The sequence below is a fragment of the Oncorhynchus mykiss genome, chromosome 24, assembly GCF_013265735.2.
Source record: "Oncorhynchus mykiss isolate Arlee chromosome 24, USDA_OmykA_1.1, whole genome shotgun sequence".
NCBI lineage: Eukaryota > Metazoa > Chordata > Actinopteri > Salmoniformes > Salmonidae > Oncorhynchus > Oncorhynchus mykiss.
In genome coordinates, this window is record NC_048588.1 from 10,523,008 (window position 1) to 10,550,522 (window position 27,515).

At 44.0% G+C, this 27,515-nt stretch overlaps 2 protein-coding genes across 5 annotated transcripts in view; one reads left to right on the forward strand and one right to left on the reverse strand.

Annotated features, from left to right (window-relative positions):
* LOC110503717 (SUMO-activating enzyme subunit 1) lies at positions 1-22,639 on the reverse strand. Of its 2 annotated transcripts, none has more exons than XM_021582197.2 (9): positions 22,541-22,639; positions 15,194-15,305; positions 14,621-14,794; positions 5,329-5,474; positions 5,120-5,222; positions 4,919-5,024; positions 3,092-3,236; positions 1,203-1,272; positions 1-453 (listed from the first exon to the last, which is right to left on the reverse strand). In XM_021582197.2, exons 2-9 carry the CDS (start codon positions 15,209-15,211, stop codon positions 361-363), a joined length of 855 nt encoding a protein of 284 aa, XP_021437872.2. In that variant the 5' UTR covers positions 15,212-15,305; positions 22,541-22,639; the 3' UTR covers positions 1-360. The 2 variants fall into 2 exon arrangements, with proteins under 2 accessions (XP_021437872.2, XP_021437871.2); XM_021582196.2 differs by lacking the exon at positions 22,541-22,639 and adding an exon at positions 15,537-15,769.
* Positions 20,574-27,515, forward strand: part of LOC110503716 (zinc finger CCCH domain-containing protein 4) — a 16,739-nt gene continuing 9,797 nt past the window's right edge. The window contains exons 1-6 of one of the 3 annotated variants that reach the window (XM_036962159.1): positions 20,574-21,166; positions 25,905-26,196; positions 26,372-26,479; positions 26,593-26,872; positions 26,972-27,144; positions 27,295-27,379. In XM_036962159.1, coding sequence (XP_036818054.1) covers positions 21,087-21,166; positions 25,905-26,196; positions 26,372-26,479; positions 26,593-26,872; positions 26,972-27,144; positions 27,295-27,379 — 1,018 coding nt within the window. In that variant the 5' untranslated portion in view covers positions 20,574-21,086. Of the gene's footprint in view, positions 21,167-22,361; positions 22,701-25,904; positions 26,197-26,371; positions 26,480-26,592; positions 26,873-26,971; positions 27,145-27,294; positions 27,380-27,515 lie in introns of those variants that run through there. The other 2 variants (XM_036962158.1, XM_036962157.1) reach the window with 2 other exon arrangements.

A 27,515-nucleotide genomic window follows, 5' to 3' on the forward strand; every position in this document is an offset into this window, starting at 1 on the left:
TTTTGTTCACAATAGTTTTATTACAAAATGTAAAAATACCTCTGTGCTAGAAACGTAAAACGGACAGTCTGACAATAGCAAACAAGAAAAGAGAACTTCCAGAAGGCGTGCTGAAAAAAAACGTCTGTGTTGTGTGTGTGTGTGCGCGCGCGCGTAGGTATAGTAGAAGGAGAACATGTATAACGACAAATCCTTCTCGCCTGTCGAAACACTCGTTGAACGTTCAGCTGGAGGTGAACGCTTACACATTGATAAATGGTCTGACTGGAAAAAAGAATGACCAAACGTATTGTGCATGTGAGTGTAGGCCTTAATGTGCCATGCACACACCTCTCCCTCCTCTGGTGGGAATATGGTCAATCACTTTGGGCCAAAGTAGTCCACCACCCCGCTTCCCTTCATACCGTCAAAGAAGAAGAAGTTCTTGTGCGGTGCGTCTCTCTGGGAAAGAGCCTGTAGAAACAAACAAACAAACAAACAAGACGCTAATACCAGCCAACAACACACACTCACAACCTGACCATCTCTCAAACTAAGCCAACCATAGGTAAGGATAGCTTTGCTCTGGGAGCTTCACCAGCTTTCCATACACGTGGTGTCCTCTAGTGTCCGCTCCATTGCGTGAGCGTCGGGTGCACTGTCCGTTGTGCGATCGCTTGACTTCACCCAGTGAGACGTCGGGCCGGTTGCAGGCCGTTTCATCCGGTTTCATCATTACATCATATCGTGGAGACAGACAAGCCTGGCGCAGTGACATCATCCTGCTGAGAGGGTTGTCGTCTGTACTGACTGACATTACCTCTTCTCACCTGGTTCCCTCAACTCTCAAACATAGGTTGGACTGTGACACTTCCCTTATTCTCCAATACTCAGGTCATATCCAAAACAGCCACACCATCTGCCTCAATCTCCCCAAAAGCCCCACAGGACTGAAACATATCAGTGGATATTTTTGGATTGGACCCAGAATCAAGTGGAGCAGCCTGCTGTCAAGTGTTTCGCTTTCTACCTCCCCAAAATATAACATGCCATCTTTCTCCCCAGTGAAAGCTGCACAGCAGTAACTGTGGTGCAGACAGTCTGTGATGTGTGGTGGTTGACACTAGTTTAGAGCCAGGATGGACAGTAAAGTAAGAATGATTTAAAGTCACAGAAACGAATGAAAAGTCAATAATACAAAAAAAAACTAGCTGACAACCAACCTTGACAACCTCCTGTCCCAGCACTCCTCCCACCACAGCACACACAGGGGCCATCTCAGAGAAGCAGTAGCTGATGACAACCCAAAACAACAACGTGAGTGTCAACAACAGAAACAAACTCTCCAGTTCAGTAGGATGAATTAACAATCGTCTTACCTCTGGAAAAACTGAAATAGCTCAGAATGGAGCAGCCAGTTACAGATGATCTTTGATACATCTAATAACTACCATCACTGGCAAAACCCCTACAAACCTACAGTGCCATCGGAAAGTACTCAGACCCCTTGACTTCTTCCACATTTTGTTACGTTACAGCCTTATTCTGAAATGGAATAAATGTTTTTCTCCCCTCATCAAACTACACACAATACCCCATAATGAAATAGAGAAAACAATTTATTTAAAAAATTAAAATAAAAAAAATTAAAAAAAACTTACTTACATAAGTATTCAGACCCTTTGCTATGAGACTCGAAATTGAGCTCAGGTGCATCCTGTTTCCATTGATCATCCTTGAGATGTTTCTACAACTTGATTGGAGTCCACCTGTGGTACATTTAATTGATTGGACATGATTTGGAAAGGCACACACCTGTCTATATAAGGTCCCACAGTTGACAGTGCATGTCAGAGCAAAAACCAAGCCATGAGGTCAAAGGAATTGTCCATAGAGCTCTGAGACAGGATTGTGTTGAGGTACAGATCTGGGGAAGGGTACCAAAACATTTCTGCAGCATTGAAGGTCCCCAAGAACAGAGTGGCCGCCATCATTCTTAAATGGAAAAAGTTTGGAACCACCAAGACTCTTCCTGGAGCTGCCCGCCCGGCCAAACTGAGCAATCGGGGGAGAAGGGCCTTGGTCAGGGAGGTGACCAAGAGCCTGATGGTCACCCGATAGTCAACTCTCGAGCTCTGTCTCGAGAGTTCTTCTGTGGAGATGAGAGAACCTTCCAGAAGGACAACCCTCTCTGTAGCACTCCACCAAATCAGGCCTTTATGGTAGAGTGGCCAGACGGAAGCCACTCCTCAGTAAAAGGCACATGACAACCTGCTTGGAGTTTTCCAAAAGGCACCTAAAGGACTCAGACCTTGAGAAACAAGATTCTCTGGTCTGATGAAACCAAGATTGAACTCTTTGGCCTGAATGCCATGTATCACGTCTGGAAGAAACCTTGCACCATCCCTAAGGTGAAGCATGGTGGTGGCAGCATCATGCTGTGGGGATGTTTTTCAGCAGCAGGGACTGGGAGACTAGTCAGGATCAAGGGCAAGATGAACAGAGCAAAGTACAAAGAGATCCTTGATGAAAATCTGCTCCAGAGCGCTCAGGTCCTCAGACTGGGGTGAAGGTTCACCTTCTAAGAGGACAACAACCCTAAGCACACAGCCAAGACCACGCAGGAGTGGCTTTGGGATAAGTCACTGAATGTCCTTGAGTGAGAGCCCGGACTTGAACCCGATCGAACATCTCTAGAGACCCAAAAATAACTGTGCAGCAACGATCCCCAGCCAACCTTGACAGAACTTGAGAGGATCTGCAGAGAAGAATAGGGGAAACTCCCCAAATACAGGTGTGCCAAGCTTGTAGCATCATACCCAAGAAGACTCCAGGCTGAAATCACTGCCAAAGGTACTTTAACAAAGTACTGAGTAAATGGTCTGAATACATATGTAAATGTTATATTTAAGGTTTTTGCTTTGTCATTATGGGGTATTGTGTGTAGATTGATTTTCCATTTTAGAATAAGGCTGTAACGTAACTTAATGTGGAAAAAGTCAAGGGGTCTGAATACTTTCCGAATGCACTGTAATACTAACAGTCCAGCTTAATATGTGGCTGTCGAGTGATGCACCATGTGGTGAAATCTGGGTGGAATTGAGCCGGGCACCTGACGAAGTCGTGAGGTAGCAGGTCGCTACTCAGTCCCATGGCCTCCAGGACATCATCCCGGATCTGTCTCAGGAGCATGGCATCTGCCTCAAAGCTTTCTGGGTGGGGGTCGCGACCTTTGTCTGTACGGAACTTCAGCAGTACTGTGGGAAAGAAGAGAGGAACAAACGGAGAGAAAACAATAGATTGAGTGGTGGAGAAGTGCTGGAAACCATAGAAGACACACAGAGGAAGCTCTGATTTTATGGGTTACATTGCTTCATATACTGAGCTGCGTTTCCATACGAAACAGAATATGTTACTAAGGAAATATTGGTGGAGTTGTGATTCTATCACTTGCTGGAATGACACTGGCTGGCAATTTGTTCTTTTTTTTTAAGTACAAAAAAATGGAAACGCTTCCAATTACATACTGATCATCTTGTGGAAACAGTGTGCAATCAGATCTTTATCTGTGTTGTACCACAGACGATTGACAGTGGCAATCAACGCACCACAAGTGTTGCGCCAACAAACCTCTTCATCTGATAATGGCTTTGAATGAAGAGCAGTTTTTGATCCGTTTGACAAGGCTGTGATCAGACATCTATGACTCCTGTCCTTATCCTGTCAGCACGCGCCACTAGTACTACACCCATCCTGTGTGAGACCGTGGGCAGATGTGTCAATATGAGCAGGATGTGGTTTAGAGTCGGAATATTACTAAAAGGGAAATAATTAAAAAGGGGAGAGATGGACGCACCGTTGCAACGGAGACGTTTTAGGTTCTAAACCCCCCCTTTAAGCCTGGCAGCTCTACTCGCCCCCTCAGTGTTAAAACAGGTGTCATAACTTCCTCTCTTTAGCTGTCCATCAAACACATCATGGAGCCCAGTCCGCCCACGGCTATTTCCAGTAGAATTGACACCTCGCACGCACGCTCGCAAAATAAATAAATAAAAGAAATGCATAAATCACCATCATCACCCTCAACTAACTATTCTCTCACCCATTGAATTATCTCAACCTGTAAGTGTACAAAGATATCTGTGCAAAGTAAACATTGTCTTAAGAGAGTAGTCTGGAACATTCTTGATTAGATTCAAACGGATGAACCAAAAACAACACATTCAAATTACATTGACTAAATCAAAGTTGAGGGAAAACAGTCCTGTGCCCCCACGCCTGTGCTGCCTTCCATTCCTCCAGAGGTGTTATGGTTGCATACAGTAAGCTAACCCCCAACCCCTGACACACAGAGGAGCTGTAACAGAGGAAGCACCACTTCCTCAAGAGCAGCTCGGTCGAGAGATACCACTACGTCTAGACATAATTATAGAAACCCAAATGCTATAAGACACCTCCTGAAAACGACAAAAACAAACAAATGAACAGCTTCTTTCCTTTCCGGCTGTTATTTTAATATTAGCTAACAACAGGGGCTAGAGTACGCAGCCTTGCGGATGAAGTGTTGTGGGTGGTGGCTAGCTGTTTGTTTCTCTGTTCTAAAGTCACACACGACTGGCCATGGAGAGCCTGTGATGGAAACAGAGCCATGTTAAGAAGGTCTATGAAACCAGGTGAAGGCTATTAAGGGACCAAATCAGACTAGAAGGAACAGGGTGCAATGCTACAACAACCAAAACAGGAAGGGGGGGGGGGGGGGGGTATGGTGGTGGGCGATATCATTGGAGCTGCAGGCACTCACGTGTAGAGGGCATCAATCTATAGCTTCACGGTTATGTATGGCAGAAGAAAAAAGACGCGATGGCAGCCAGTTAGTGATCTAACTCCCTTTTATCAGATAGATATTTATATCCAATGGCTTTGTGGAAGGAGCAGGTACCGTGTAGCAGGAAGTAGTCCACGGGGGTGTGCTTCAGGCTGCTCTTGGCCTTCTCATTGGTCCAATCCACTTCCAGAGCCAGTTTCAAGGAGCAGAAGCAGGCCGTCTGTTCAGTTGGGACAGAGAGAGCGCCAAGGAACATGACGTCATTAGATGTGGAGGAGGATAACGCTAATTGAGATATTATTATACAATGCTCACCTTTTTGATCATGGTGGTCTCATTTGAGTCAATCTTTGTTTTTTTGGCCTCGGGTCCATCATTGGACTCCTCTGTTTTGGGCTTGACTACTTTGGGCTTCTCCCTAGACGGGGGCATCAAAACAAGGGACAGATGAGCATAAGTATAACTGGTGAATAATCAAGACAAGTAAATTAGACACACGAAAATCACACACACACAACACTCACTCAACATAGTTGTGCTCCTGGCCAAGGTCGGAGAACATGTATCCGTGGTAACCGAAGACGTCGCCACAGAAGACCTTGATGTTGTGCTCGAAACAGAGTTGGTCCACGCGTACCATCAGATCTCTGGAGCAGCCGGTCAGACACACCTGAGAGGAACAAGGGAGGGCAGGACAAAGTCAGAGAGAGCAGCTAAAACTCCAACTCCCATGGTGCTATCTACACTACATGACCAAAAGTATGTGGACACCTGCTCGTCAAACATCTCATTCCAAAATCATTAATATGGAGTTGGTCCCCCCTTTGCTGTTATAACAGCCTCCACTCTTCTTGGAAGGCTTTCTACTAGATGCTGGAATATTGCTGTGGGGACTCCAGCCACAAGAGCATTATTCAGGTCAGGCACTGATATTGGGCGATTAGGCCTGGCTCACATTCAGATTTCAATTCATCCCAAAAGGTGTTTGATGGGGTCAGGGGTCTGTGCAGGCCAATCAAGTTCTTCCACACCAATCTCAACAAACCATTTCTGTATGGACCTCGCTTTGTGCAAGGGGGCATTGTCATGCTGAAACAGGAAAGGGCCTTCCCCAAACTGTTGCCCAAAAAATTGGAAACACAGGATCGACTAGAATGTCATTGTCTGCTGTACGGTTAAGAATACCCTTCACTGGAACTAAGGGGCATAGCCAGAACCATGAAAAAAAGCCCTAGATCATTATTCCTTCTCCACCAAACTTTACAGTAGGTACTATGCATTGGGGCAGGTAGCGTTCTCCTGGCATCTGCCAAACCCGGATTAGTCAGCGATTCATCACTCCAGAGAACGCATTTCCACTGCTCCAAAGTCCAATGGCGGCGAGTTTTACACCACTCCAGCTGACGCTTGGCATTGCACATGGTGATCTTAGGCTTGTATGTGTCTGCTCGGCCATGGAAACCCACTTCATGAAGCTCTCAATAACAGTTATTGTGCTAACATTGCTTCCAGAGGCAGTTTGGAACTTGGTAGAGTGTTGCAGCTGAGGAAAGACGATTTTTACGCGCTATGCGCTTCAGCGGTCACATTCTGTGAGCTTGTGTGCCACTTTACGGCTGAGCCATTGTTGCTCCTAGACCTTTCCACTTCACAATAACAGCACTTACAGTTGACCGGGGCAATTCTAGCAGGGCAGAAATTTGACGAACTGACTTGTTGGAAAGGTGGCATCCTATGATGGTCCAACGTTGAAAGTCACTGAGCTCTTCAGTAAGGCCATTCTACTGCTAAAGTTGGTCTATAGAGATTGCATAGTTGTGTGCTCAATTTGATATACCAGTCAGCAACAAGTGTGGCTGAAATAGCTGCATCCACTAATTTGAAGGGGTGTCCACAAATTTGTTTTAATTTATTTCACATTTATTTAACCAGGTAGGCTAGTTGAGAACAAGTTCTCATTTACAACTGCGACCTGGCCAAGATAAAGCAAAGCAGTTCGACACATACAACAACACAGTTACACATGGAGTAAAACAAACATACAGTCAATAATACAGTTGTGAAAAAAGTATATATACAGTGTGTGCAAATGAGGTAAGACAAGAGAGGTAAGGCAATAAAATAGGCCATAGAGGCGAAGTAATTACGATATAGCAATTAAACACTGGAGTGACAGATGTGCAGAAGATGAATGTGCAAGTAGAGATACTGGGGTGCAAAGGAGCAAAATAAATAAATAAATACAGTATGGGGATGAGGTAGTTGGATGGGCTATTTACAGATGGGCTATGTACAGGTGCAATGATCTGTGAGCTGCTCTGACAGCTGGTGCATTAAGTTAGTGAAGGAGATAAGAGTCTCCAGCTTCAGCGATTTTTGCAGTTCGTTCCAGTCATTAGCAGCAGAGAACTGGAAGGAAAAACAGCCAAAAGAGAAATTGGCTTTGGGGGTGATCAGTGAAATAAACCTGCTGGAGCACGTGCTGGGTGCTGCTATGGTGACCAGAGAACTGAAATAAGGGGGGGGAGCTTTACCTAGCAAGACTTGTAAATGACCTGGAGCCAGTGGGTTTGGCGACGAGTATGAAGCGAGGGCCAACCAACGAGAGTGTACAGGTCGCAGTGGTGGGTAGTATATAGGGCTTTGGTGACAAAACGGATGGCACTGTGATAGACTGCATCCAATTTGTTGAGTAGAGTGTTGGGAGGCTATTTTGTAAATGACATCACCAAAGTCAAGGATCGGTAGGATAGTCTGTTTGGCAGCATGAGTGCAGGATGCTTTGTTGCGAAATAGGAAGCCGATTATAGATTTAATTTTGGATTGGAGATGCTAAAATATGAGTCTGGATGGAGAGTTTACAGTCTAACCAGACACCTAGGTATTTGTAGTTGTCCACATATTCTAGGTCAGAACCATCCAGAGTAGTGATGCTGGACGGGCGGGCGGGCAGGTGCGGGCAGCGATCGGTTGAAGAGCATGCATTTAGTTTTACTTGCATTTAAGAGCAGTTGGAGGCCACGGAAGGAAAGTTGTATGGCATTGAAGCTCGTCTGGAGGTTTGTTAGCACAGTGTCCAAAGAAGGGCCAGAAGTATAAAGAATGGTGTCATCTGCGTAGAGGTGGATCAGAGAATCACCAGACACAAGAGCGACATCATTGATGTATACAGAGAAGAGTTGGCCCGAGAATCGAACCCTGTAGCACCCCCATAGAGACTGCCAGAGGTCCGGACAACAGGCCCTCCCGATTTGACACACTGAAATCTGAGGTCGATGAATACGGCTGCACAGTATTGTCTTTTATCGATGGCAGTTATGATATCATTTAGGACCTTGAGTGTGGCTGAGGTGCACCCATGACCAGCTCTGAAACCAGATTGCATAGCAGAGAAGGTACGATGGGAAATGGTCGGTGATCTGTTTGTTAACTTGGCTTTCGAAGACCTTAGAAAGGCAGGGTAGGATAGATATAGGTTTGTAGCAGTTTGGTCTAGAGTGTCTCCCCTTTGAAGAGGGGGATGACCGTGGCTGCTTTCCAATTCCAATTATACAGTGTACATGTTCATTGAGAGACCTTGCAGGGAATGTGATGACAAATTACTTGATGATGAGCAAGTAGGCCTAACTCTGCATTTACACGCACACATACACACCTTTTGGATAGATTCCACCATAGCCATTCTTAAACAACCTACTCCTTTAGTTAACCCCCTTGAACAACACACCCACCAGCTTCTACAACAGACACCCTGTCCTTCTAACACAAAACATGTTCAAGTAAACTAAATCTGTTATTCAGTCAAAGAATCAACTAGTTTGTTTTGGCCAGTTTGTTTTATCTGAACAGGGTGGGGGGAAATGGGCATTAATAAACAACTGACCCTTGGGCTGGGTCCATCTTATCCTTCAGACCAAACCCAGCACACTCCACACTTGGCTAGAGATAAGGGGCTGTCTGGCAGCTGACGGGCATCTGTCTGTGGCATCGCTGACATGGGTGAGTGGTACATGCTGTTCCCTCCCAGAACACAAAGTACCACAATGTTGGGAAGTGCCAGGATTGAGTTGACTACACGCGGCAGTGTTTTTTCAAGGGCAGCTTAAATGATGTGTGACTGTATGTTTGAAGTTGTTTTAAATTGCTGTGCCCTCAGCTAATGCCCTCATCTAACGCAAGATGGCGCTGATAGAGATGGCAACTTCGCTTCAAGTACTTCGGAAACTATGCAGTATTTTTTTTTTAATGTATTATTTATTACATTGTAAGCCCAGAAAACCTTAAGTGTTATTACATACAGCCGGTAGGAACTATTAGATATCAGAGAGACGTCAACTTACCAGCACAATGACCAGGAATACGACTTTCCCAAAGCGGATCCTTTGTCTGCACCTCCCAGGGCATTTGAACTGATTCTAGAGGCCGACCCAAAACAACACCATCGGAGGAGAGGGTGCCGGAGCGGTCTTCTAGTGAGGCTTCGGATGCGCGCACACCACCCACCGCTTCAGAGTATATTACTCACTAATGTCCAGTCCCTAGTTAACAAAGTCGATGAAATTAGGGCAAGAGTTGCTTTCCAAAGAGATATCCAGGATTGTAACATACTCTGTTTCACAGAGACATGGCTAGCTGGGGACATGCTGTCGGAGTCCGTACAGCCAACGGGATTTTCAGTGCATCGCGCCGACAGGCACAAACATCTCTCTAGTAAGATGAAGGGCGGGGGTGTGTGTTTCATGATTAACAACTCATGGTGTAATTGTAACAACATACAAGAACTCAAGTCCTTTTGTTCACCTGACCTAGAATTCCTCACAATCAAATGCCGACCGTATTATCTCCCAAGAGAACTCTCCTTGGTTAACGTCACAGCAGTGTATATCCCCCGCATGAGGATACCAAGACGGTCATCAAGGAACTGCACTGGACTTGATGCAAACTGGAAACCATATATCCTGAGCCTGCATTTATTGTAGCTGGGGATTAACAAAGCTAATCTGAGAACAAGGCTATCTAAATTCTATCAGCATATCGATTGTAGTACACAAGCGAGTAACACACTCAACCACTGCTACTCTAACTTCTGCGATGCATACAAGGCCCTCCTTCGCCCTCCTTTTGGTAAATCTGACCATGACTCCATCTTGTTGCTCCCCTCCTATAGGCAGAAACTAAAACAGGAAGCACCTGTGTTTAGGTCTATCCGATGCTGGTCTGACCAATCGGATTCCACGCTTCAAGATTGCTTCGATCACGTGGACTGGGATATGTTCAGGGTAGCCTCAGACAATAACATTGACGTATATGCTAACTCGGTGAGCGAGTTTAAAGGAAGTGTATAGGAGATGTTGTAACTATTAAAACCTTCCCTAACCAGAAACCGTGGATTGATGGAAGCATTCGTGCAAAACTGAAAGCACATACCACCGTATTTAAATCATGGCAAGGTGACTGGAACTATAGCCGAATACAAACAGTGTAGTTATTCCCTCCGTAAAGGCAATCAAACAAGCAAAGCGTCAGTACAGAAACAAAGTGGAGTCGCAATTCAACGGCTCAAACACGAGGGTCTACAGACAATCACGGATTACAAAAAGAAAATCAGCCCCGTCGCGGATATCGATGTCTTGCTCCCAGACAAATTAAACAACTTCTTTGCGCTTTGAGGACAATACAGTGCCACCGACACGGCCCGCTATCAAAGACTGTGGGCTCTCCTCCTCCTTGGACGACATGAGTAAAACATTTAAACGTGTTCACCCTCGCAAGGCTGCCAGCCCAGACGGCATGCCTAGGCGCATCCTCAGAACATGTGCAGACCATCTGGCTGGTGTGTTTATGGACATATTCAATCAATCCCTATCCCAGTCTGCTGTCCCCACATACTTCAAGATGGCCACCATTGTTCCTGTTCCCAGGAAAGCTAAAGTAACGGAAATAAATTACTATCGCACCGTAGCACTCACTTCTGTCGTCATGAAGTGCTTTGAGAGACTAGTCAAGGATCACGTCACCTCCACCCTACCCGTCACCCTAGACCCAGTCCAATTTGCTTACCGCCCCAATAGGTCCACAGACGATGCAATCGCCATCACACTGCCCTATTCCACCTGGACAAGAGGAATACCTATGTAAGAATGCTGTTCATTGACTACAGCTCATCATTCAACACCATAGTACCCTCCAAACTCATCATTAAGCTTGAGACCCTGGGTCTCGACCCCGCCCTGTGCAACTAGGCCCCGGACTTCCTGACGGGCCGCCCCAGGTGGTGAAGGTTGGCAACAACACCTTCACTCCGCTGATCCTCAACACTGGGGCCCCACAAGGGTGAGTTCTCAGCCCTCTCCTGTACTCCATGTTCACCCATGACTGCTAGGCCATGCACGCCTCCAACTCAATCATCAAGTTTGCAGACGACACTACAGTGGTAGGCTTGATTACCAACAACAACGACAGCCTATAGGGAGGAGGTGAGGACCCTCGGACTGTGATGTCAGGAAAATAACCTCTCACTCAATGACAGCAAAACAAAAAGAGATGATCGTGGACTTCAGGAAACAGCAAAGGGAGTACCCCCCCCCCTATCCACATTGTCGGGACAGCAGTGGAGAAGTTGGAAAGTTTTAAGTTCCTCTGTGTACATATCACCGACAAACTGAAATACTCCACGCACACAGACAGTGTGGTGAAGGCGGCACAGCAGCGCCTCTTCAACCTTAGGAGGCTGAAAAAGATGTGGCTTGTCAACGAAAACCCTCTAACTTCTACAGGTGCACAATTGAGAGCATCCTGTCGGGCTGTATCACCGCCTGGTACGGCAACTGCACCGCCCACAACCGCAGGTCTCTCCGGTCTGCACAATGCATCACCGGGGGCAAACTAGCTGCCCTCCAGGACACCGACAACACCTGATATCACAGGAAGGCCAAAAAGATCATCAAGGACAACAACCACCCGAGCCACTACCTGTTCACCCCGCTTCCATCCAGAAGGCAAAGTCAGTACAGGTGCATCAATGCTGGGACAGACAGATAGAAACTGTTTTTCAATCTCAAGGTCAACAGATAGTTAAACAGCCACCACTAGCACTTTAACAATGCCACTTTAAAAATGTTTACATATCTCATATGTATATGCTGTATACTGTTTCCTTCACTATCTATTCTTTACTATCTATTGCATCTTAGCCGCTCTGTCACTGCTCACCTATATATTTTATACTCCTATATTTTTATCCCATTCCTTTACTAGATTGTGTGCATTATGTGTTGTTGTGGAATTTGTTAGATATTAGGTTTTGTTGTGGAATTGGTTAGATATTAGGTTTTGTGGTGGAATTGTTGATATTACCTGTTAGCTACTGCTACACTGTCAGATCTAGAAGAATAAGCATTTCACTACACTCGCAATAACATCTGCTAACCATGTGTATGTGACCAATAACATCTGCTAACCATGTGTATGTGACCAATAACATCTGCTAAACATGTGTATGTGACCAATAACATCTGCTAACCATGTGTATGTGACCAATAAAATGTGATTTGAAGATTGATAGACTAATCATCAATGCTGGGTGCATGCTTGATGATTGAAAAATGGACCGGAAATCTTCCTTAAACCACACCTTAACTCGATAGGAAGGAGGTCTTATGGGGGAAGGGGAACCCTTACAGACTACTATGGAAGTCCTATTGGCTTTAGTTGCCAGCTACAAAAAGGCAAGCCCTCTGTTGTGGCACTGGCAACAAACACTGAGAGACCCTGGCTGGACATGTTGGGCTACTGCTGCTGGTGTAGTTCATTAGAGTGGATTGGCAGTGGGAACTGAGATTGCTGGCACTGGCAGACCGGAGGGGACAGGGCTTTTTAACAGCCTGGCCAGCCGTACTGTCTCTTCCCTTTGAAGGAGGCGTGCAGCTCGGGCGCCTCCTCCCGATGGCCTCCGGCAAGGGCTTTGTGAAGAGGGACACTGAGCTGGATTGTTTGAGACATGAGGGAGAGAGGGAGGGAGTGAAAAGAAGGAAGCGAGGAAAGGGGGGGGGTATATAGCTTATCTGTACAATGGAACCTAACAACAAAGAATTGGTCTGGTAGGAGGTGAAGGGAGAAGTGAAGTGATAGACATGCAGAGAATGAGTGGTTATGATTGACTCAATGAGAGTACATGAGTGAGAATTGGGAGAGTACACCAGTATGGTGAGTGAAGTAAACAAGAGTGAGTTTGTTTGTTGTGGGTGTGAATTGTTGCCTCAAATGATGTCTATAAGACAAAAACACCTGCAAACACTCTCTCAGGATCGAAGTTATAATCCAGACATATCAATCCCTCAGTCCAAAACACAGTGACTAAAAAGAGCAGCCCCTTGTCATGTATTGCAGCAAATTTCAACCAGTTTCAGTTTCCCAGTGCTACACCACACAGACAAGACAGATCCGTAGCTAGCAGATAAAAGAGTCTACCAGTCTACAGCACAGCCCACTCCGCCTCCTCCTCCTCCTGAACTTCCATTAGCACTCCCCCCGGGACGCTTCCGCCGTTTCTCCACCACAGTCAGACTAGGGAAGCGGCTCGTTTGCGCTTTGAAAATCCCTGAGCATCTGATGAGGAGTCTCTTCAAACCCCCGCCCCACTACATGATTCAGAGCAGAGCACTTCAGACAGCTTCCTTTGCAGTGTGTCTGGAACCAAACGCCACAGGAAAGCTAAGTTTCTACTTGTTAGCCGTACAGACATAAGTTAGATAAATGCATTTATCTCCAAACTCGAGGGTCTTTAATGTTTATGCTATTCTTTTCTCCAACTGGCACCTGTCAATTCTGTCAGTGTATACATTATATTTATATGCATCATATTATGAAGCCCTTTATCTACTTCCAGTCAGATGAACTTGTGGATACCATTTTTATGTTTGAAGGAAGTTGCTAAATAGCATTAGCGCAATTACTGGTAGTCTGTGGTAACTGCTAGCATGCTAGGGAGGAGGTAATGCTAGTTAGCATTGGCTCATGAAACTACCTCGAACTTCCTTCATATTGGATGCAGTTACATAAAAGTTGATGACGTCCATGAGTTCATCTGAGTCTGGGGGATGCAGATAAAGGGCTTCATTTATCTGCAGAAAAAAAACATATGCGCAAAACAGGTGCTACACTGGCATTGGTCTGCTGCAGAGTGTGGTACGGTCTGCCTAACGCATCACTGGGGGCACACTGCCTGCCCTCCAGGACACCTACAGCAACCGACGTCACAAGAAGTACCAAAAAGATCATCAAGGACATCAACCACCACTACCATCCAGAAGGCGAGGTCAGTACAGGTGCATCAAAGCTGGGACCGAGAGACTGAAAAACATCTTCTACCTCAAGGGTACCACCCGGCTACTCAACCCTGCACCTTAGAGACTGCTCCCCTATATACATAAAATCCCTGGCCACTTTAATAATGTAACACTAGTCACTTTAATAATGTGTACATACTGCTTTACTCATCTCATATGTATATACTGTATTCTATTCCACTGTATTTAATCAATGCCACTCTGAAATTGCTCATCCTAATATTTATATATTTTTAATTCCATTATTTTACTTTTAGATTTGTGTATTGTTGTGAATTGTTAAGATACTACTGCACTGTTGGAGCTAGGAACACAAGCATCTGCTAAATATGTGTATGTGTATGTGACAAAAAATGTGGTAAGAAGTATGGTGTAAATGCAACACCTAGAGGCCATTTAAGGTAAAAAAAAAAAAATGATGCACAAAAGTAATCTTGATAATAGACCGGTCCTGCACTACCGTACTCACTGCCTCAAATTGTAGGAAGAATTCGTCTGGTTTGGTCTCCACCCTGTCTGTGTCTGCCTTCACCTCTACCATGGGGTTGAGGTACTGGGCACGCTCCAGGGAGGCCTGGGCTCGATTCTGGCCCTGATTGTTCACTGGAATCAGGAACTGGGCTCGGCTTGACTCCTCCGTCACCTGGGAAGCAAGGGAACAGACATAGTTAGCAATTTGTAGCATTCATTTCTACTGTCCTGCAATTTTCTCAGTGTTTATCCAACCGTTAGCCTACTTGGGAAGGTTCCCTCTCACCTAGCCTCTGCCGAGTCCCCAAGAACTGTAAGAGCCTGTGACGCTACTTCCGCTATTAGACGTTAACAAGGCAAAACTCCAACTGAACTGAACTCCTCCTCCACATTTACTGGATTGGTTGGAGAGTGAAAATGAATACCTCCACCAACAGTTTTTTTCCTTCTCTTCAAGACCAGTATATAGTGGATCTAGTTTCAGGTGTTTATTTTACACCTGCTACTTTAGGTTACATCTGTTCTGACCTAACTCTGTTACAACCCCTCCCTTTGTGTTTGTGGCCTATACCAGTTCGTGGTCCAGCATGGTCAGCCCCTTCACTCCAGCCAGGATGAGATTTTTGGCCACCTCAGCCCCCAGGCCCCTGAGCCCCACCAGGAGCACACGAGACCCCCGCAGTCTGGAACAGAAGCAGATGGCAAAAACCTTAATTAGCTATGTAGCGCCATCATACAATAACGAGTAGAAAGCCATAAAGACAAAATATGCATGCCTCGTGCAGATTGATAAATTATGTAAACATCAACATTTTGAGTGTTTTACAATCCATTCTTGCTGTGGGACCCCATTTTAACCCAGAACGAACAGATCGGATTCAAGCTAGCTAGCAAAAAAAGTTAGCAAAAACGACCTTTTTTGTGCATCCAGGCCCCATAGTCGGATCTGCCGGTCATACTGAGCAGCTTCTTCCTCGCTAATGATAGAATCCTCCTTCTCAATCATGTCTATCATCTCAAACTGGTTTATTTGTCTAGTTTAACAGTAATGGGATTAATATGCCCCTTTTCAAATTCAGGTAGGGTACCGCTATCGCTGATATGAACGGACGCTGGAAGATGACGTTATCTTCTTTTTTGGTATTATGGCGGTCCGCAAACAAATGTTCTAGGTGCATGCCGCCATCTACTGTATTGGCTGTGTATCAGCCTACTATGCTGTAGTATCTATTCATTACACTTTATGAAAAAAATTATCCTACCAACTATCATCACTATTCCACTACTTTGGTCCTATCTAATCCTGCACCTGGCCAGCAGCCTGGGAGTATGGGACACTGTCGTTCAAAACACCTTGTAACTCTTCTGCAGTAAAATCTTGTACACCCAAGTACTTCTCTGCTGCTGCCACCACAACATCTATCCTCTGTGATTTACATTCCATTTCTGCGGTACAGTTGACCACCATGGCCATGTACGCCAAAAAAACAACCTTACCAAAGGACGTTATTCCTATCACTCTCTATTGACCTCGACCTACTCACAGGGATCCTCTTAGGATCCGTCACCCTTACAAAAAAGATTGCTGTTTTGAAACTGCAGTAAAAGTGCAGTAACTGCAGTCGACTGTAGTATTTTGGACACAGTAATTGCAGAATAACTGCAGTGTCCTGCAGTTGAACTGCTGTTATACTACAAAATCCCTGCAGTTAAAAAAAAATGTGTTCTTTTGGACGCAGTATTTGCAGCATACTGCAGTTATAGATGCACAATTGAGATCATCCTGTCGGGCTGTATCACTGCCTGGTACCGCAAATGCACAACCGCAGGGCTCTCCAGAGGGTGGTGCGGTCTGCACAACACATCACCAGGGGCAAACCGCCTGCCCTCCAGGACACCTACAGCACCCGATGTCACAGGAAGGCCAAAAAGATCATCAAGGATAACAACCACCCGAGCCACTGCCTGTTCACCCACTACCATCCAGAAGGCGAGGTCAGTACTGCTGATCTGGGACAGAGAAATTGAAAAACAGCTTCGATCACAAGGCCTTCAGACTGCTAAACAGCCATCATTAACACAGAGAGGCTGCTGCCTACATACAGACGTGAAATCATTGGCCACTCTAACAAATGGATCACTAGTCACTTTATTAATGCCACTTTAATAATGATGTTCACATACCTTTCATTACTTGCATTACTGCATTATGTATACACTGTATTTTATACCATCTATTGCATCTTGCCTATGCTGGTTGGTCATTGCTCATCCATATATTTATATGTACACATTCTTATTCCATCCCTTTAATTAGATTTGTGTGTATTAGGTAGTTGTTGTGGAATTCTTATATTACTTGTTAGATATTGCTGCACTGTCTGAACTGGAAGCACAAGCATTTCACTACACTGACAATAACATCTGCTAACCAAGCATCTGTGACTAATACAATTTGATTTGATACTGCCATTATACTGCACTTTGACAGCAATCTTTTTCCGTAAGGGTGGAATCATCTTCCTCTACTACTCTCTTTAGTGCCTCAGCATTACTCTGATCCTGGCAACCTCAACCTGCCTTTCTCTCACCAGACACCTCTGATCTCCAGCACCATGGGTACCCCTACTGTTTCCACACACACACAACCTTTTCCACCGATACTACACAATCTTTTGTCTTATGCCCTCCTGCACACTTCTCACATCTAGGAATATCCATCCTACACACTACTGTCACATGACCATAAGCTTGAAACCTAAACCAGTAATGGGTTCGGGTCAAAAGCTCTCATGGTATAACTGACTTGCCTTTATCTGGTAAAAACTCTGCATCAAAACTCAGTAGTACAGACAGTGTCATCTCTGTTTCACCAGCCTCTCCACCGGGGGTCTCCGTTGCACCAAACAGTGGGCGTCACAGACACCAGGAATCTTAAACTTCAGTTGAGCCTCCTCAACACTTAACGCCAGGTGGTGCGGAGCGCGCGTTCCTCTGGACTGCAGAAACATCTTTATCGCCATCTGAATGAGGCTCAAACTCTGCGTTCTTCACCGCACCTGCCACCACAGTTAATTCACCCTCACTAGTCATGTTACATTTTATTCTGTAGCACTCAATATTTACTCTTAATATGTTCCACTTTCTTCATTTTTCCCTGTCCACGTTCTTAGCCCCACGGAAGTTAGTTTCTTCTGTAGCGAACATAGAGTAGTTTAAGAATTCCGTTTGAGTCGTCGGGCAAGCTTTCTGCAAACACAGTCTGAATTAAAGCACTGCAAAAACTTGAAAGTTTCCTTACAAGTCAGAATGTAGAATACAATTGCATTTGGATTTACTCTACCGGTTGTCTGTGTGGTTGGTCCTTATTCGGGTCAAAATCTGAGAAAAAAATAACCACACGACAGTATTATTCACCTGACCTTTTAGAGTAACGGCACTGCCGTTGAGACTTTTCTATCACCTGGCACATGCACAAAACCTTGTAAACACCTGAAAGACTTTGGTTAGTATGCATACATTGCGTGGATGTACTTCCATCTTGTGCACATCCCTTAGGTGAGCAAACAAATCGTGATAGCCATACACAGAGACCCACGTTTTGAAGTCGATTTAATAATACTTTCCTGTGGATATTTTGTCTCATTCTACCAGCAGAACGAAATCAGTGGACAACAGGTAAAGTTCAAATTAAGTTTATTCTACATTTTGACTTGTAAAGGGACTGTTTGGAATTGTTCCATCTATATGTGAAGAGAGTGGACCCATTGAAACTCAGATCCGTAGAGGTTTGTACATTATCAAAAGAATAGGCCATCTCCTTATGGTTTTTTTCTCACTGTAAGACATACAGTGGCAAGAAAAAGTATGTGAACCCTTTGGAAATACCTGGATTTCTGCATAAATTTGTCATAAAATTTGATCTGATCTTCATCTAGGTCACAATAGACAAACAGTCAGCTTAAACTAATAACACACAAACATTTATCCGTTATGTCTACTGAACACACCGTGTAAATATTCACAGTGCAGGGTTGAAAAAGTATGTGAACCCTTGGATTTTATTTCACCTTTATTTAACCAGGTAGGCTAGTTGAGAACAAGTTCTCATTTACAACTGCGACCTGGCCAAGATAAAGCATAGCAGTGTGAACAGACAACACAGAGTTACACATGGAGTAAACAATTAACAAGTCAATAACACAGTTAAAATATCTGGTTGACCCTCCTTTGGCAGCCATAACCTCAACCAAGCGTTTTCTGTAGTTGCAGCTCAGACCTGCACAACGGTCAGGAGGAATTTTGGACCATCCCTCTTTACAAAACTGTTTCAGTTCAGCAATATTATTGGGATGTCTGGTGTGAACTGCTGTCTGGAGGGCAGGCCACAGCATCTCAATCGGATTGAGGTCAGGACTCTGAATGAGCCACTCCAGAAGGCACATTTTCTTCTGTTGAAACCATTCTGTTGTTGATTTACTTCAGTGTTTTGAGTCACTGTCCTGTTGCATCACTAAACGTCTGTTGAGCTTCAATTGGTGGACAGAGCCTAACATTCTCCTGCAAAATGTCTTGATAAACTTGGAAATTCATTTTTCTGTCGATGATGGCAAGCTATCCAGGCCCTGAGGCAGCCCCAAACCATGATGCTCCCTCCACCATACTTTACAGTTAAGATAGGGTTTTGATGTTGGAGTGCTGTGCCTTTTTTTCCTCCACACAGTGTTGTGTGTTCCTTCCAAACAACTCAACTTTAGTTTCATCTATCCAGATAATATTTGGCCATTAGCACTGTGGAACATCCAGGTGCACTTTTGCAAGCAGTGACTTCTTCCGTGGTGTCCTCCCATGAACACCATTCTTGTTCAGTGTTTCACATATCGTAGACTCGTCAGAGATGTTAGCATATTCCATAGATTTCTGTAAGTCTTTAGCTGACGCTCTAGGATTCTTCTTAACCTCATTGAGCATTCTGCGCTGTGCTCTTGCAGTCATCTTTGCAGGATGGCCACTCCTAGAGATTAGCAACAGTGCTGAACTTTCTACATTTATAAACAATTTGTCTTACAGTGGACTGAGGAACATCAATGCTTTTAGAGATACTTTTGTAACCATTTTCAGCTTTATGCAAGTCAACCATTTTTTATCTTAGGTATTTTGCAATCTCTTTAGTTCTTAAATTTTGTGAGTGTTTTTTATAGGTTAAGGCAGCTCTAACCAACATCTCCAATCTCTGTCTCGTTGATTGAACTCCAGGTTAGCTGACACCTGACTCTAATTAGCGTTTGGAGAAGTCACTAGCCTAGGAGGTCACATACTTTTTCCAACCTACACTGTGAATGTTTAAATTATGTATTCAATATAGACAAGACAAATACAATTTGCGTGTTATTAGTTTAAGCACACTGTTTGTCTATTGTTGTGACTTAGATGAAGATCAGATCCACTTTGATTACCAATTTATGTAGAAATCCAGGTAATTCCAAAGGGTTCACATTTTTTCTTGCCACTGTATGCATACCATCATAGCACAGGCCTACCAACAAATGTAACAGTGGAATAAATGAATTCATGACATTTTTAAATGCAGTGCTCAGACATTCTGTGAGAGGAAATTACTTTTAAAACATGATATGAAGCTTTAAATCAAAGTTCCCTATGACAACAAAAACATGAAAATGGAGCCTTGGTTTGTATTTTGTGATATTCCTTAATTATTAGTTATATATTATTTTCTTGTAATCTGCATGGTTGGTTAAAGGGCTTGTAAGTAAGCATTTCACTGTCAGGTGAAACACCTGTTGTATTCGGTGTATGTGACAAATACAATTGGATTTGATATGACAAAGCAGTTGAACCAACCAATTAATGAAATATAATTGGTTAGTTGAAATTTGACTGTGGCTTTAATAGTAAATTATAATTAGGACAGGCTGGGAGACACACGTCACCGTTCACAGCTACCACCAATATAGTCATTCCATGGAGAGGGAACTGAGGGCCAACTAAGAGAAAAGTAAAGTGAACTTGTTCAAATTACTAGACAGGCAGCAGCATACCTCAACGTGCCCTAAAATCCAGTCCCCTAGGCTGCAGATATGCATATACACATGCCAAAGAGTGATCTTTCACAACTGCTGAACGAAAAATGTTCGGGTATTTCCGTGACAAACGTATGAGAACGTAATGTTTATGTCGTCATATTCGGAATATCCCGCCCCTTCTCTTTGGAGGAGACAGTCAGCCATTTTAAGTGGATGAGTTTCATTTTACAGCGCAACTGTAGGACGGAGAATCTCAGGACACAATTTCAACCTATTTCTCTAACAACTGTTAGTGGGGAATTGACTACTATGAACTGAAACTCTTCCTTAAACCATTAACAAGTACTGTAGATCCAAGTTAAGTGACGCATAAGCCAGTAGAGTTGTAATTTTTTTTGCACCTAAATGTAGCTAGAGGAAATGGCTGTGGAAAGCATGACTGTCCATCCAAACTCCCCAACAACAACCAACCACGAACACAGTCTTCTCACTGACGAAAGGTCGAGTAATTCTACAATCATATTTCTATCAAACTATTTATTTGTCCTGTGCTTTTTAGGTATAAAAAGCCCGGGTTTCTTTTTCCTTTTTTTCTTTCAAAGGGATTAAACTCGCCTTTTTCTGGGGAACAAGTACAGAGGTAACGAACGCCATCTTGAAACGTTGCTCAGCGCAAACTGGAAGGTCAAATATGAACCTGGGATCTGTTCAGTTTGAATAAGTATTTCAAGGAGTTATTTTATGAAGAAAAAAGACCATCAGTTCAAATAATTGATCCATCAAAGTTGCATCCCCACCAAAGTAGAGTGAATGAAGAAAAATATGATTTTTGCTTGCTAATTGTCCACCATCAACTTAACTAGCAAAAATGTATTTCTGAATAGATTTCCAATTAGTTATATGTCCAAAACGTTCTTGAACACAAAAGCTTTGCAAAATTGCATCGCAACGACAGGACTAGCTAACGCTCCAACTCGCCAGCTAGCTGGCTGCCCTCCGTGGGGGAAAAAAAGCCAGTTTGCTAACTATCCGCCAAGCCAATAGGGCGAATTTTAACAGTTTCATAATTAATCATTACATTCTAGGTTTAATCATTACATTCTAGGTTTTTCAGGTCAAAGACTTGTTTGCAATGGATTAATAGCCAGTTGTGGGACATTGGAGGTATTTCCTTTATTAGCACTCATGCTAAGTAACGAAGTGGCTAACTACGCAGTTATTTTTTTGCTAGCTAGCTTGCCAGACCAATCTAGCTTGTAAGCAAAGGCCGCCATTGTGCCTGCCCTTTTTTTAGCAACTAGATAGTTGTGTTGAAAGCATTTTGTCATTGGAATTGATGCAGCTGTTCACTTGTCACCCTATATATAGACAGAGCCCTCTTAAATCGGCGAATAAAATTAATTGGTTCGATTAGTTAATGTTAACTATCTGAAGTTCACTATTGGTCCACGGGCTAATGTTAACTAAGACAACTAGCTAGGGATTAATATAACGTTTAATCACTAACAATTAACAGATTGATACATTTCCAGGGCGTGAAATTGGTCATACTAACTAGTCAACAAAAATGTAACAAACGTGATTGCACAATTGTTTTAGCATGCTCATCCACTTTAATGTTTGTGCCACCCATTTTTTTGTATTTTATTTAAATTATTACTAGATCTGTACATTCATGGATTTAACATTTTCTTCCTTTGCTAGTTCAGGACAATTGCCTAATTTTGTGCCCCTATAAAGTTTCTCTCTTCTCAGGAAAGACTGCTATATTACTTTAGATTGTTATCCCAAACACCCACCAAATCCCAGCACTGTGTTGAACGTTTGCAAAGCATATCAGATGTCTAAAAAGTAAAGTAAACCACAAATGTTACCTGATTTCCCTGTCTTCAGCACCCCCAACAACCCAAGTTATACCATTTCCACAAACCCTAATAATAAAGTGGGGAGACCACTATTATGTGAAAAACTTTTTGGGGGGGAAATGGTCATACCAGTGCTTTTGAGTGCAGAATGTGAAGAAAACCTCTCACAGTAAGTACTTCCCAAAGGCCCATTGTTTGTAGTTTAATTGATTATTAGGGAACTTTTTGACCTTTTTAATTAAGCTGTAATTGTGTTGTGATGATGCATGAAAAGTATTGTAAAATGTATTTTTAAGTGAAAATTTAAGTTTACATGACTGATTGTACCTAGTACTTTCAGCACTAGCTCAGTTTATGCTATTGGAACTACATAGGGTGTGTCCAGTGCACGCACACAACTCTATAGCAACTGTAAAGGTTGTCTTGTTTGAAGTGTGATTGTGTATTATTTATTTTTATTAGGCTATATATTTGGATCCAAGTGTAACTTTTTTTCTGTTCATAGTTCCTTGGCGTAGAGTAGACTAGAGCCTTATCTAATTGGCAGTAGTGAGTGCTATCATTTCCTGACCCCTCTGTTGTTATTGGAGTGATGCATCCTTTTTTTTTGCAAAGTCTTTGTGATGTGGGCTATTAAACCCAGAGGAGGCTGTTGACAGGTGCTTTGCATTTGCCATTTAACACAATTGTCAGGACATCTAACCAGCCTGACAATATACTTTTTATATAAAATTCTTTATTACCGTAATGTTAATAAACCAAAACACCTGTAACCTCAGTTTGAAATAGGCTACTACATAATGTTGTAAGAAGAAGTTTTCATTCAGGGCAAGACAAGATAGGTTTGGCTAGACCCTAACGTCTCTTTACACAGCTAAATGGTTTGGCATACTCCCAACCAATGGGAGTGGCACATCTCTGTAGAAGTATAGGTTGGCTTGACTGGCATCTGAACTGAGCAAAATCATGATAAAGCGTTTTGCTTGTCCGCAGAATCCTGAATACTTGAACCTGGCACCCCACTAGAGAAAGGGGCAAGGAGTCAGAGCTATGTCAGTAGAGCCTTTGTTCTGTGTACGTGCCCATGTCAGTCCAAAGAACCCCCAGCAATGTAAAGTTCTGCGCTCATCAAGAATGGCCTCATTGTGCCTCTTGAAGGACGTGAGTGATCATGATTCAAGGGTTGGCTGTGCTGAGTTAAATTATGTTGACGCCATTGATTCATGCCATTCACAATGAAGGAAAAAATGTATCAACTTGCAGTTGTAGAAGAATTTGGTTTATTTAAGAGTGGCTAGATCTATATCTGGTCCCTCTCTGGCTGAGAGTAAACTTAGGATAACTAAACGTAAGGAGGAGCAGGAGACTGTAGTAAGTCCCAGCAACCCTCGGGCCCAGGAGGAAAGTCATGTCCTACATAGGAAGTTAGTATGTTGAGGATGTGGTGTGGACTGTGTTGGTGTGAGTATAAAGATAGGCCAATTGACACAAATAAATGTTGACTATGTCCACAGATTGGGTCTGTATGCTCAGAGTATAGTCTATTCTATAGCCTACATCGAACTCATTGTTTTACTACCGAAACCACTTCTGTGTACTTTGGCCAAAAGTCAGAATTGTAATCTGTATTTGAATAATCAAATAAAGGCCTAACCTGTACCATTTTGAAGTTAGGCTATACCAGACACTTAAAGCGAGACTGTTACTCAAGCCTGCTCTGATCAGTGTCAGCAAATATCTGTTCACTCTGTAGGCTGAACTCTGGCTATAGTGACGCTTCAAATGGACATAGTGGTTATATCCTACTTATCATCCATAGGGCGGCGCATAATTGGCCCAGTGTCGTTAGGGTTTGGCTGAGGTGTGCTGTCATTGTAAATACAAAATTGTTCTTAACTGACTTGTCTCACATGCCTTATTGTCACGCCAGTGTATTTCAGTAAATCATGTAATGGCACGCCTCTGTGAAACTACACCTTGAAAGGTGGCAAGGGGAAAATGTATCTGTTTCTAATTTCTTGTCTGTGTTCTCTAGCCACATTTAGGCCCAGCTATTCCAGTTTTAATACAGTTTTAACCATTGCAGTTTCCTGTGTAACGTTTGAGATTTGTATTGGTTGTTGGTTAAATATTTTAATCTTCTAAGCAAGCATATTGCATGCTGTTGAGGTCTGTTGACAGATGAAATTGACTGATCTTCACTGATAAATAGCAGACTGTTTAAGATCATTTTTGTTATGTAAACACTTTGATCTCCCCGCACAGGAATGACTAGCTCGATTTAGTGATGGGCCTATTGCTTTCAAAATGTCCTTGAAATGAATGTTGATGTTGAATCCACCCTGTATCATGAAGGCCAACGGATTCCGCATGTCCAGCAGTACTGAATCCCCCTCCCCACCAGTTGCATCATCATAGTTGCATCACTCTCAACTTCTCCCAGTCCAAAGAGACAAAACAGTGAAGCTCAAAGTGTACACATTACACACACATGGAAATGTCATACCTATAACGAAATGCAGAGAAACTTGCTGTTACTGATTGCTGTCCCATATATTAACTGTCATATAATTTGTTTACCACAGACCACACCCACCTTATCCCTGTCCTCCTCGCGATAACTCGGCTTGTTTTGACACAAATAACACACATCCTTTACACCCTAGCAGTCCTATCTCCAGCATACAGTCGTTAGGCCTATGTGTTCAGTCTAAGAAAAACATGATCTGGCCCTCTGACTCTCAGCAGACACTAGGTCCTTTATGTCACCCACAATAACAGCCAACCGTCAACCCAGTCACCCAAACACTCATAACTCATCAGAAGGTTCCAGCAGAGCAGCCTACGTTGTGTCATGGTTTGTGGGTGAACGGTGGTGTGATTAATGTTTGACGAGTTCAGAGAAACGCAGCTCTCAGACATTATCGCAGGATAGGATAACAACAGCTGATTGGCCCCGAGGACAACCACCGGAAAAGCCATAATTAGTGACTGAAACCCACAAATTAAATTCTTCACGTTAGAACATGAGGGAAGTGACTCCCTCGGGCTATACAAGGCATCAATGTGTAGAACAGGTACACTTGAATTTTGCTATTTTAGCTCAACCATGAAAAGGGAATTATCCAAATTCCCAACCTAGCACTCGCAGTTGTTAATGCCATTTTTTCCCACTTTACCTTTCCCCAGACAAAAAGCTTTGATCCCTTATAATTATGGTCTGGTGGTGGTGTCTAGGAATGTAATGTTCACCACCCAGGACCCATTCACCTGTCCCATACTGGGAGTCCAAACATGAACTACGCGTTTGAGACCGGAGTGTGGCTTGAACAGAATTTTGATGTCCTGCCTATCTGTTCTCTGTTTGTCACAGACGTGAGGATGGTGAGCTGGAAGAGGGGGAGTTGGAGGATGATGGTGGAGAGGTGGAGGTGGCAGAGGAGCCCAGCACCGGGGGAGGAGGAGAAGATGGAGCTGCAGGTGAAGAATCAACAGCAGCAGAGGCGGCCCCCCCAGAGAAAATTCACCGTAGCAAAGAGCGCCACGCCAGCGGCGACGAGAAGGACGACGAGAAGGCCCGCCGCCACAAGAGGAAGAGGAAAAAAGAGAGGGAGCGAGAGAAGGAGAAGAGGAGAGCCAAGAAGAGACGCAAATCCAAGCACAAAGTAAGATAGCGTTTGTGTGTGTGTGTTTCACATCCAGCTCAGCTCTGGCTTTCATCGTCCTATACATACCCTTCAGATCAGGGATGTTATTGCTTTCTTACTGTTTAGTCTAAATGTTTATTCGTACTTTGTCACTCAACCTATCTCTCTTTCTGTGTTGTGTGTGGTGTTACAGCGTCATGCCTCCTCCAGTGATGACCACTCAGACTTTAGCGATGACTCTGACTACAGCCCAGGTGAGAAGAGGAAGTATCGGGACTATAGCCCTACGTACACCCCTTCTGTAAGTTACCCCATGGCAGCGCTCTAAATCACATGATACCTGCTGCGGAGTTGCTAGTCTGTTTGTCACCATGTAATTACAGTGGTCTAAGAATGATTTTGTTTCCTTCCCAGTCCCTTGGAGGTTACCCACCAGCCCCGTCCTCTGGCCACGGGGGCCCCATGCCTAAGAAGGGCAGCTACGTGAAGATGGACAAGCAAAGCTACGGGAGCTACGGCGATTATGAAGAGGAGAACTTCGAGGGAGAGGAGGATGAGGAGATGGGCGATGAAGACTACGATGACTTCACCAAGGAGCTCAACCAGTACCGCAAGGCCAAGGAGGGAGGCAGCGGTGATGGAGGTGGAAGGGGCAACTGTCGCGGGGGCAGAGGTAGAAAAAATGGGGTCAGAGGTGAATTGAACGACCCTTACTAGTTTGCTTGCAGGTCCCCGTGTGCCGTGGAGATGCTGACACAAGGTGCTGACAGTGCTTCTTTTTCTTTCTCCACAGGAGGTAAAGGTCGTATGAAGAACCAGAGAGGTCGAGGAGGCATGAGAGGAGGGCGTGGAGGTAGAGGAAGAGGAGGGAGCAGGGGTCGGGGACGAGGGGGCAAGATGGGCGGAGACAATGAGGATGGAGAAGGAATGATGTATGGAGGAGGAGGAGGAGGAGACGAGATGGAGGTGAGTCAAAGACAGTCATCCTCTGGCCCCAGATGCACAGATCATTTCACATTGTTTATCAATGATACTGGTGTGCTTGCTAAATTATATTGTTTTGGGAAAGTGTTTTGTTTCTGAATTGTTCCTCATCCAGTTGATGTTGTGTTCTAGTATGGAGACGATGACTATGACCACATGGGTGAAGATGACTATGATGAATACTCTCAGTACAGGAAGTCCAAAGACCGTGGAAGGGGTGAGTTGGCTGTCAGAATGTGAAGGATTACCACTATTATTCACACTACACAATACTTAGTCATGCTACTGTAATAAAGACATGCTAGGTTAGCTGTTCTGATGTCCTTCCTAAGTAAACATGCTTTGCACCCGAT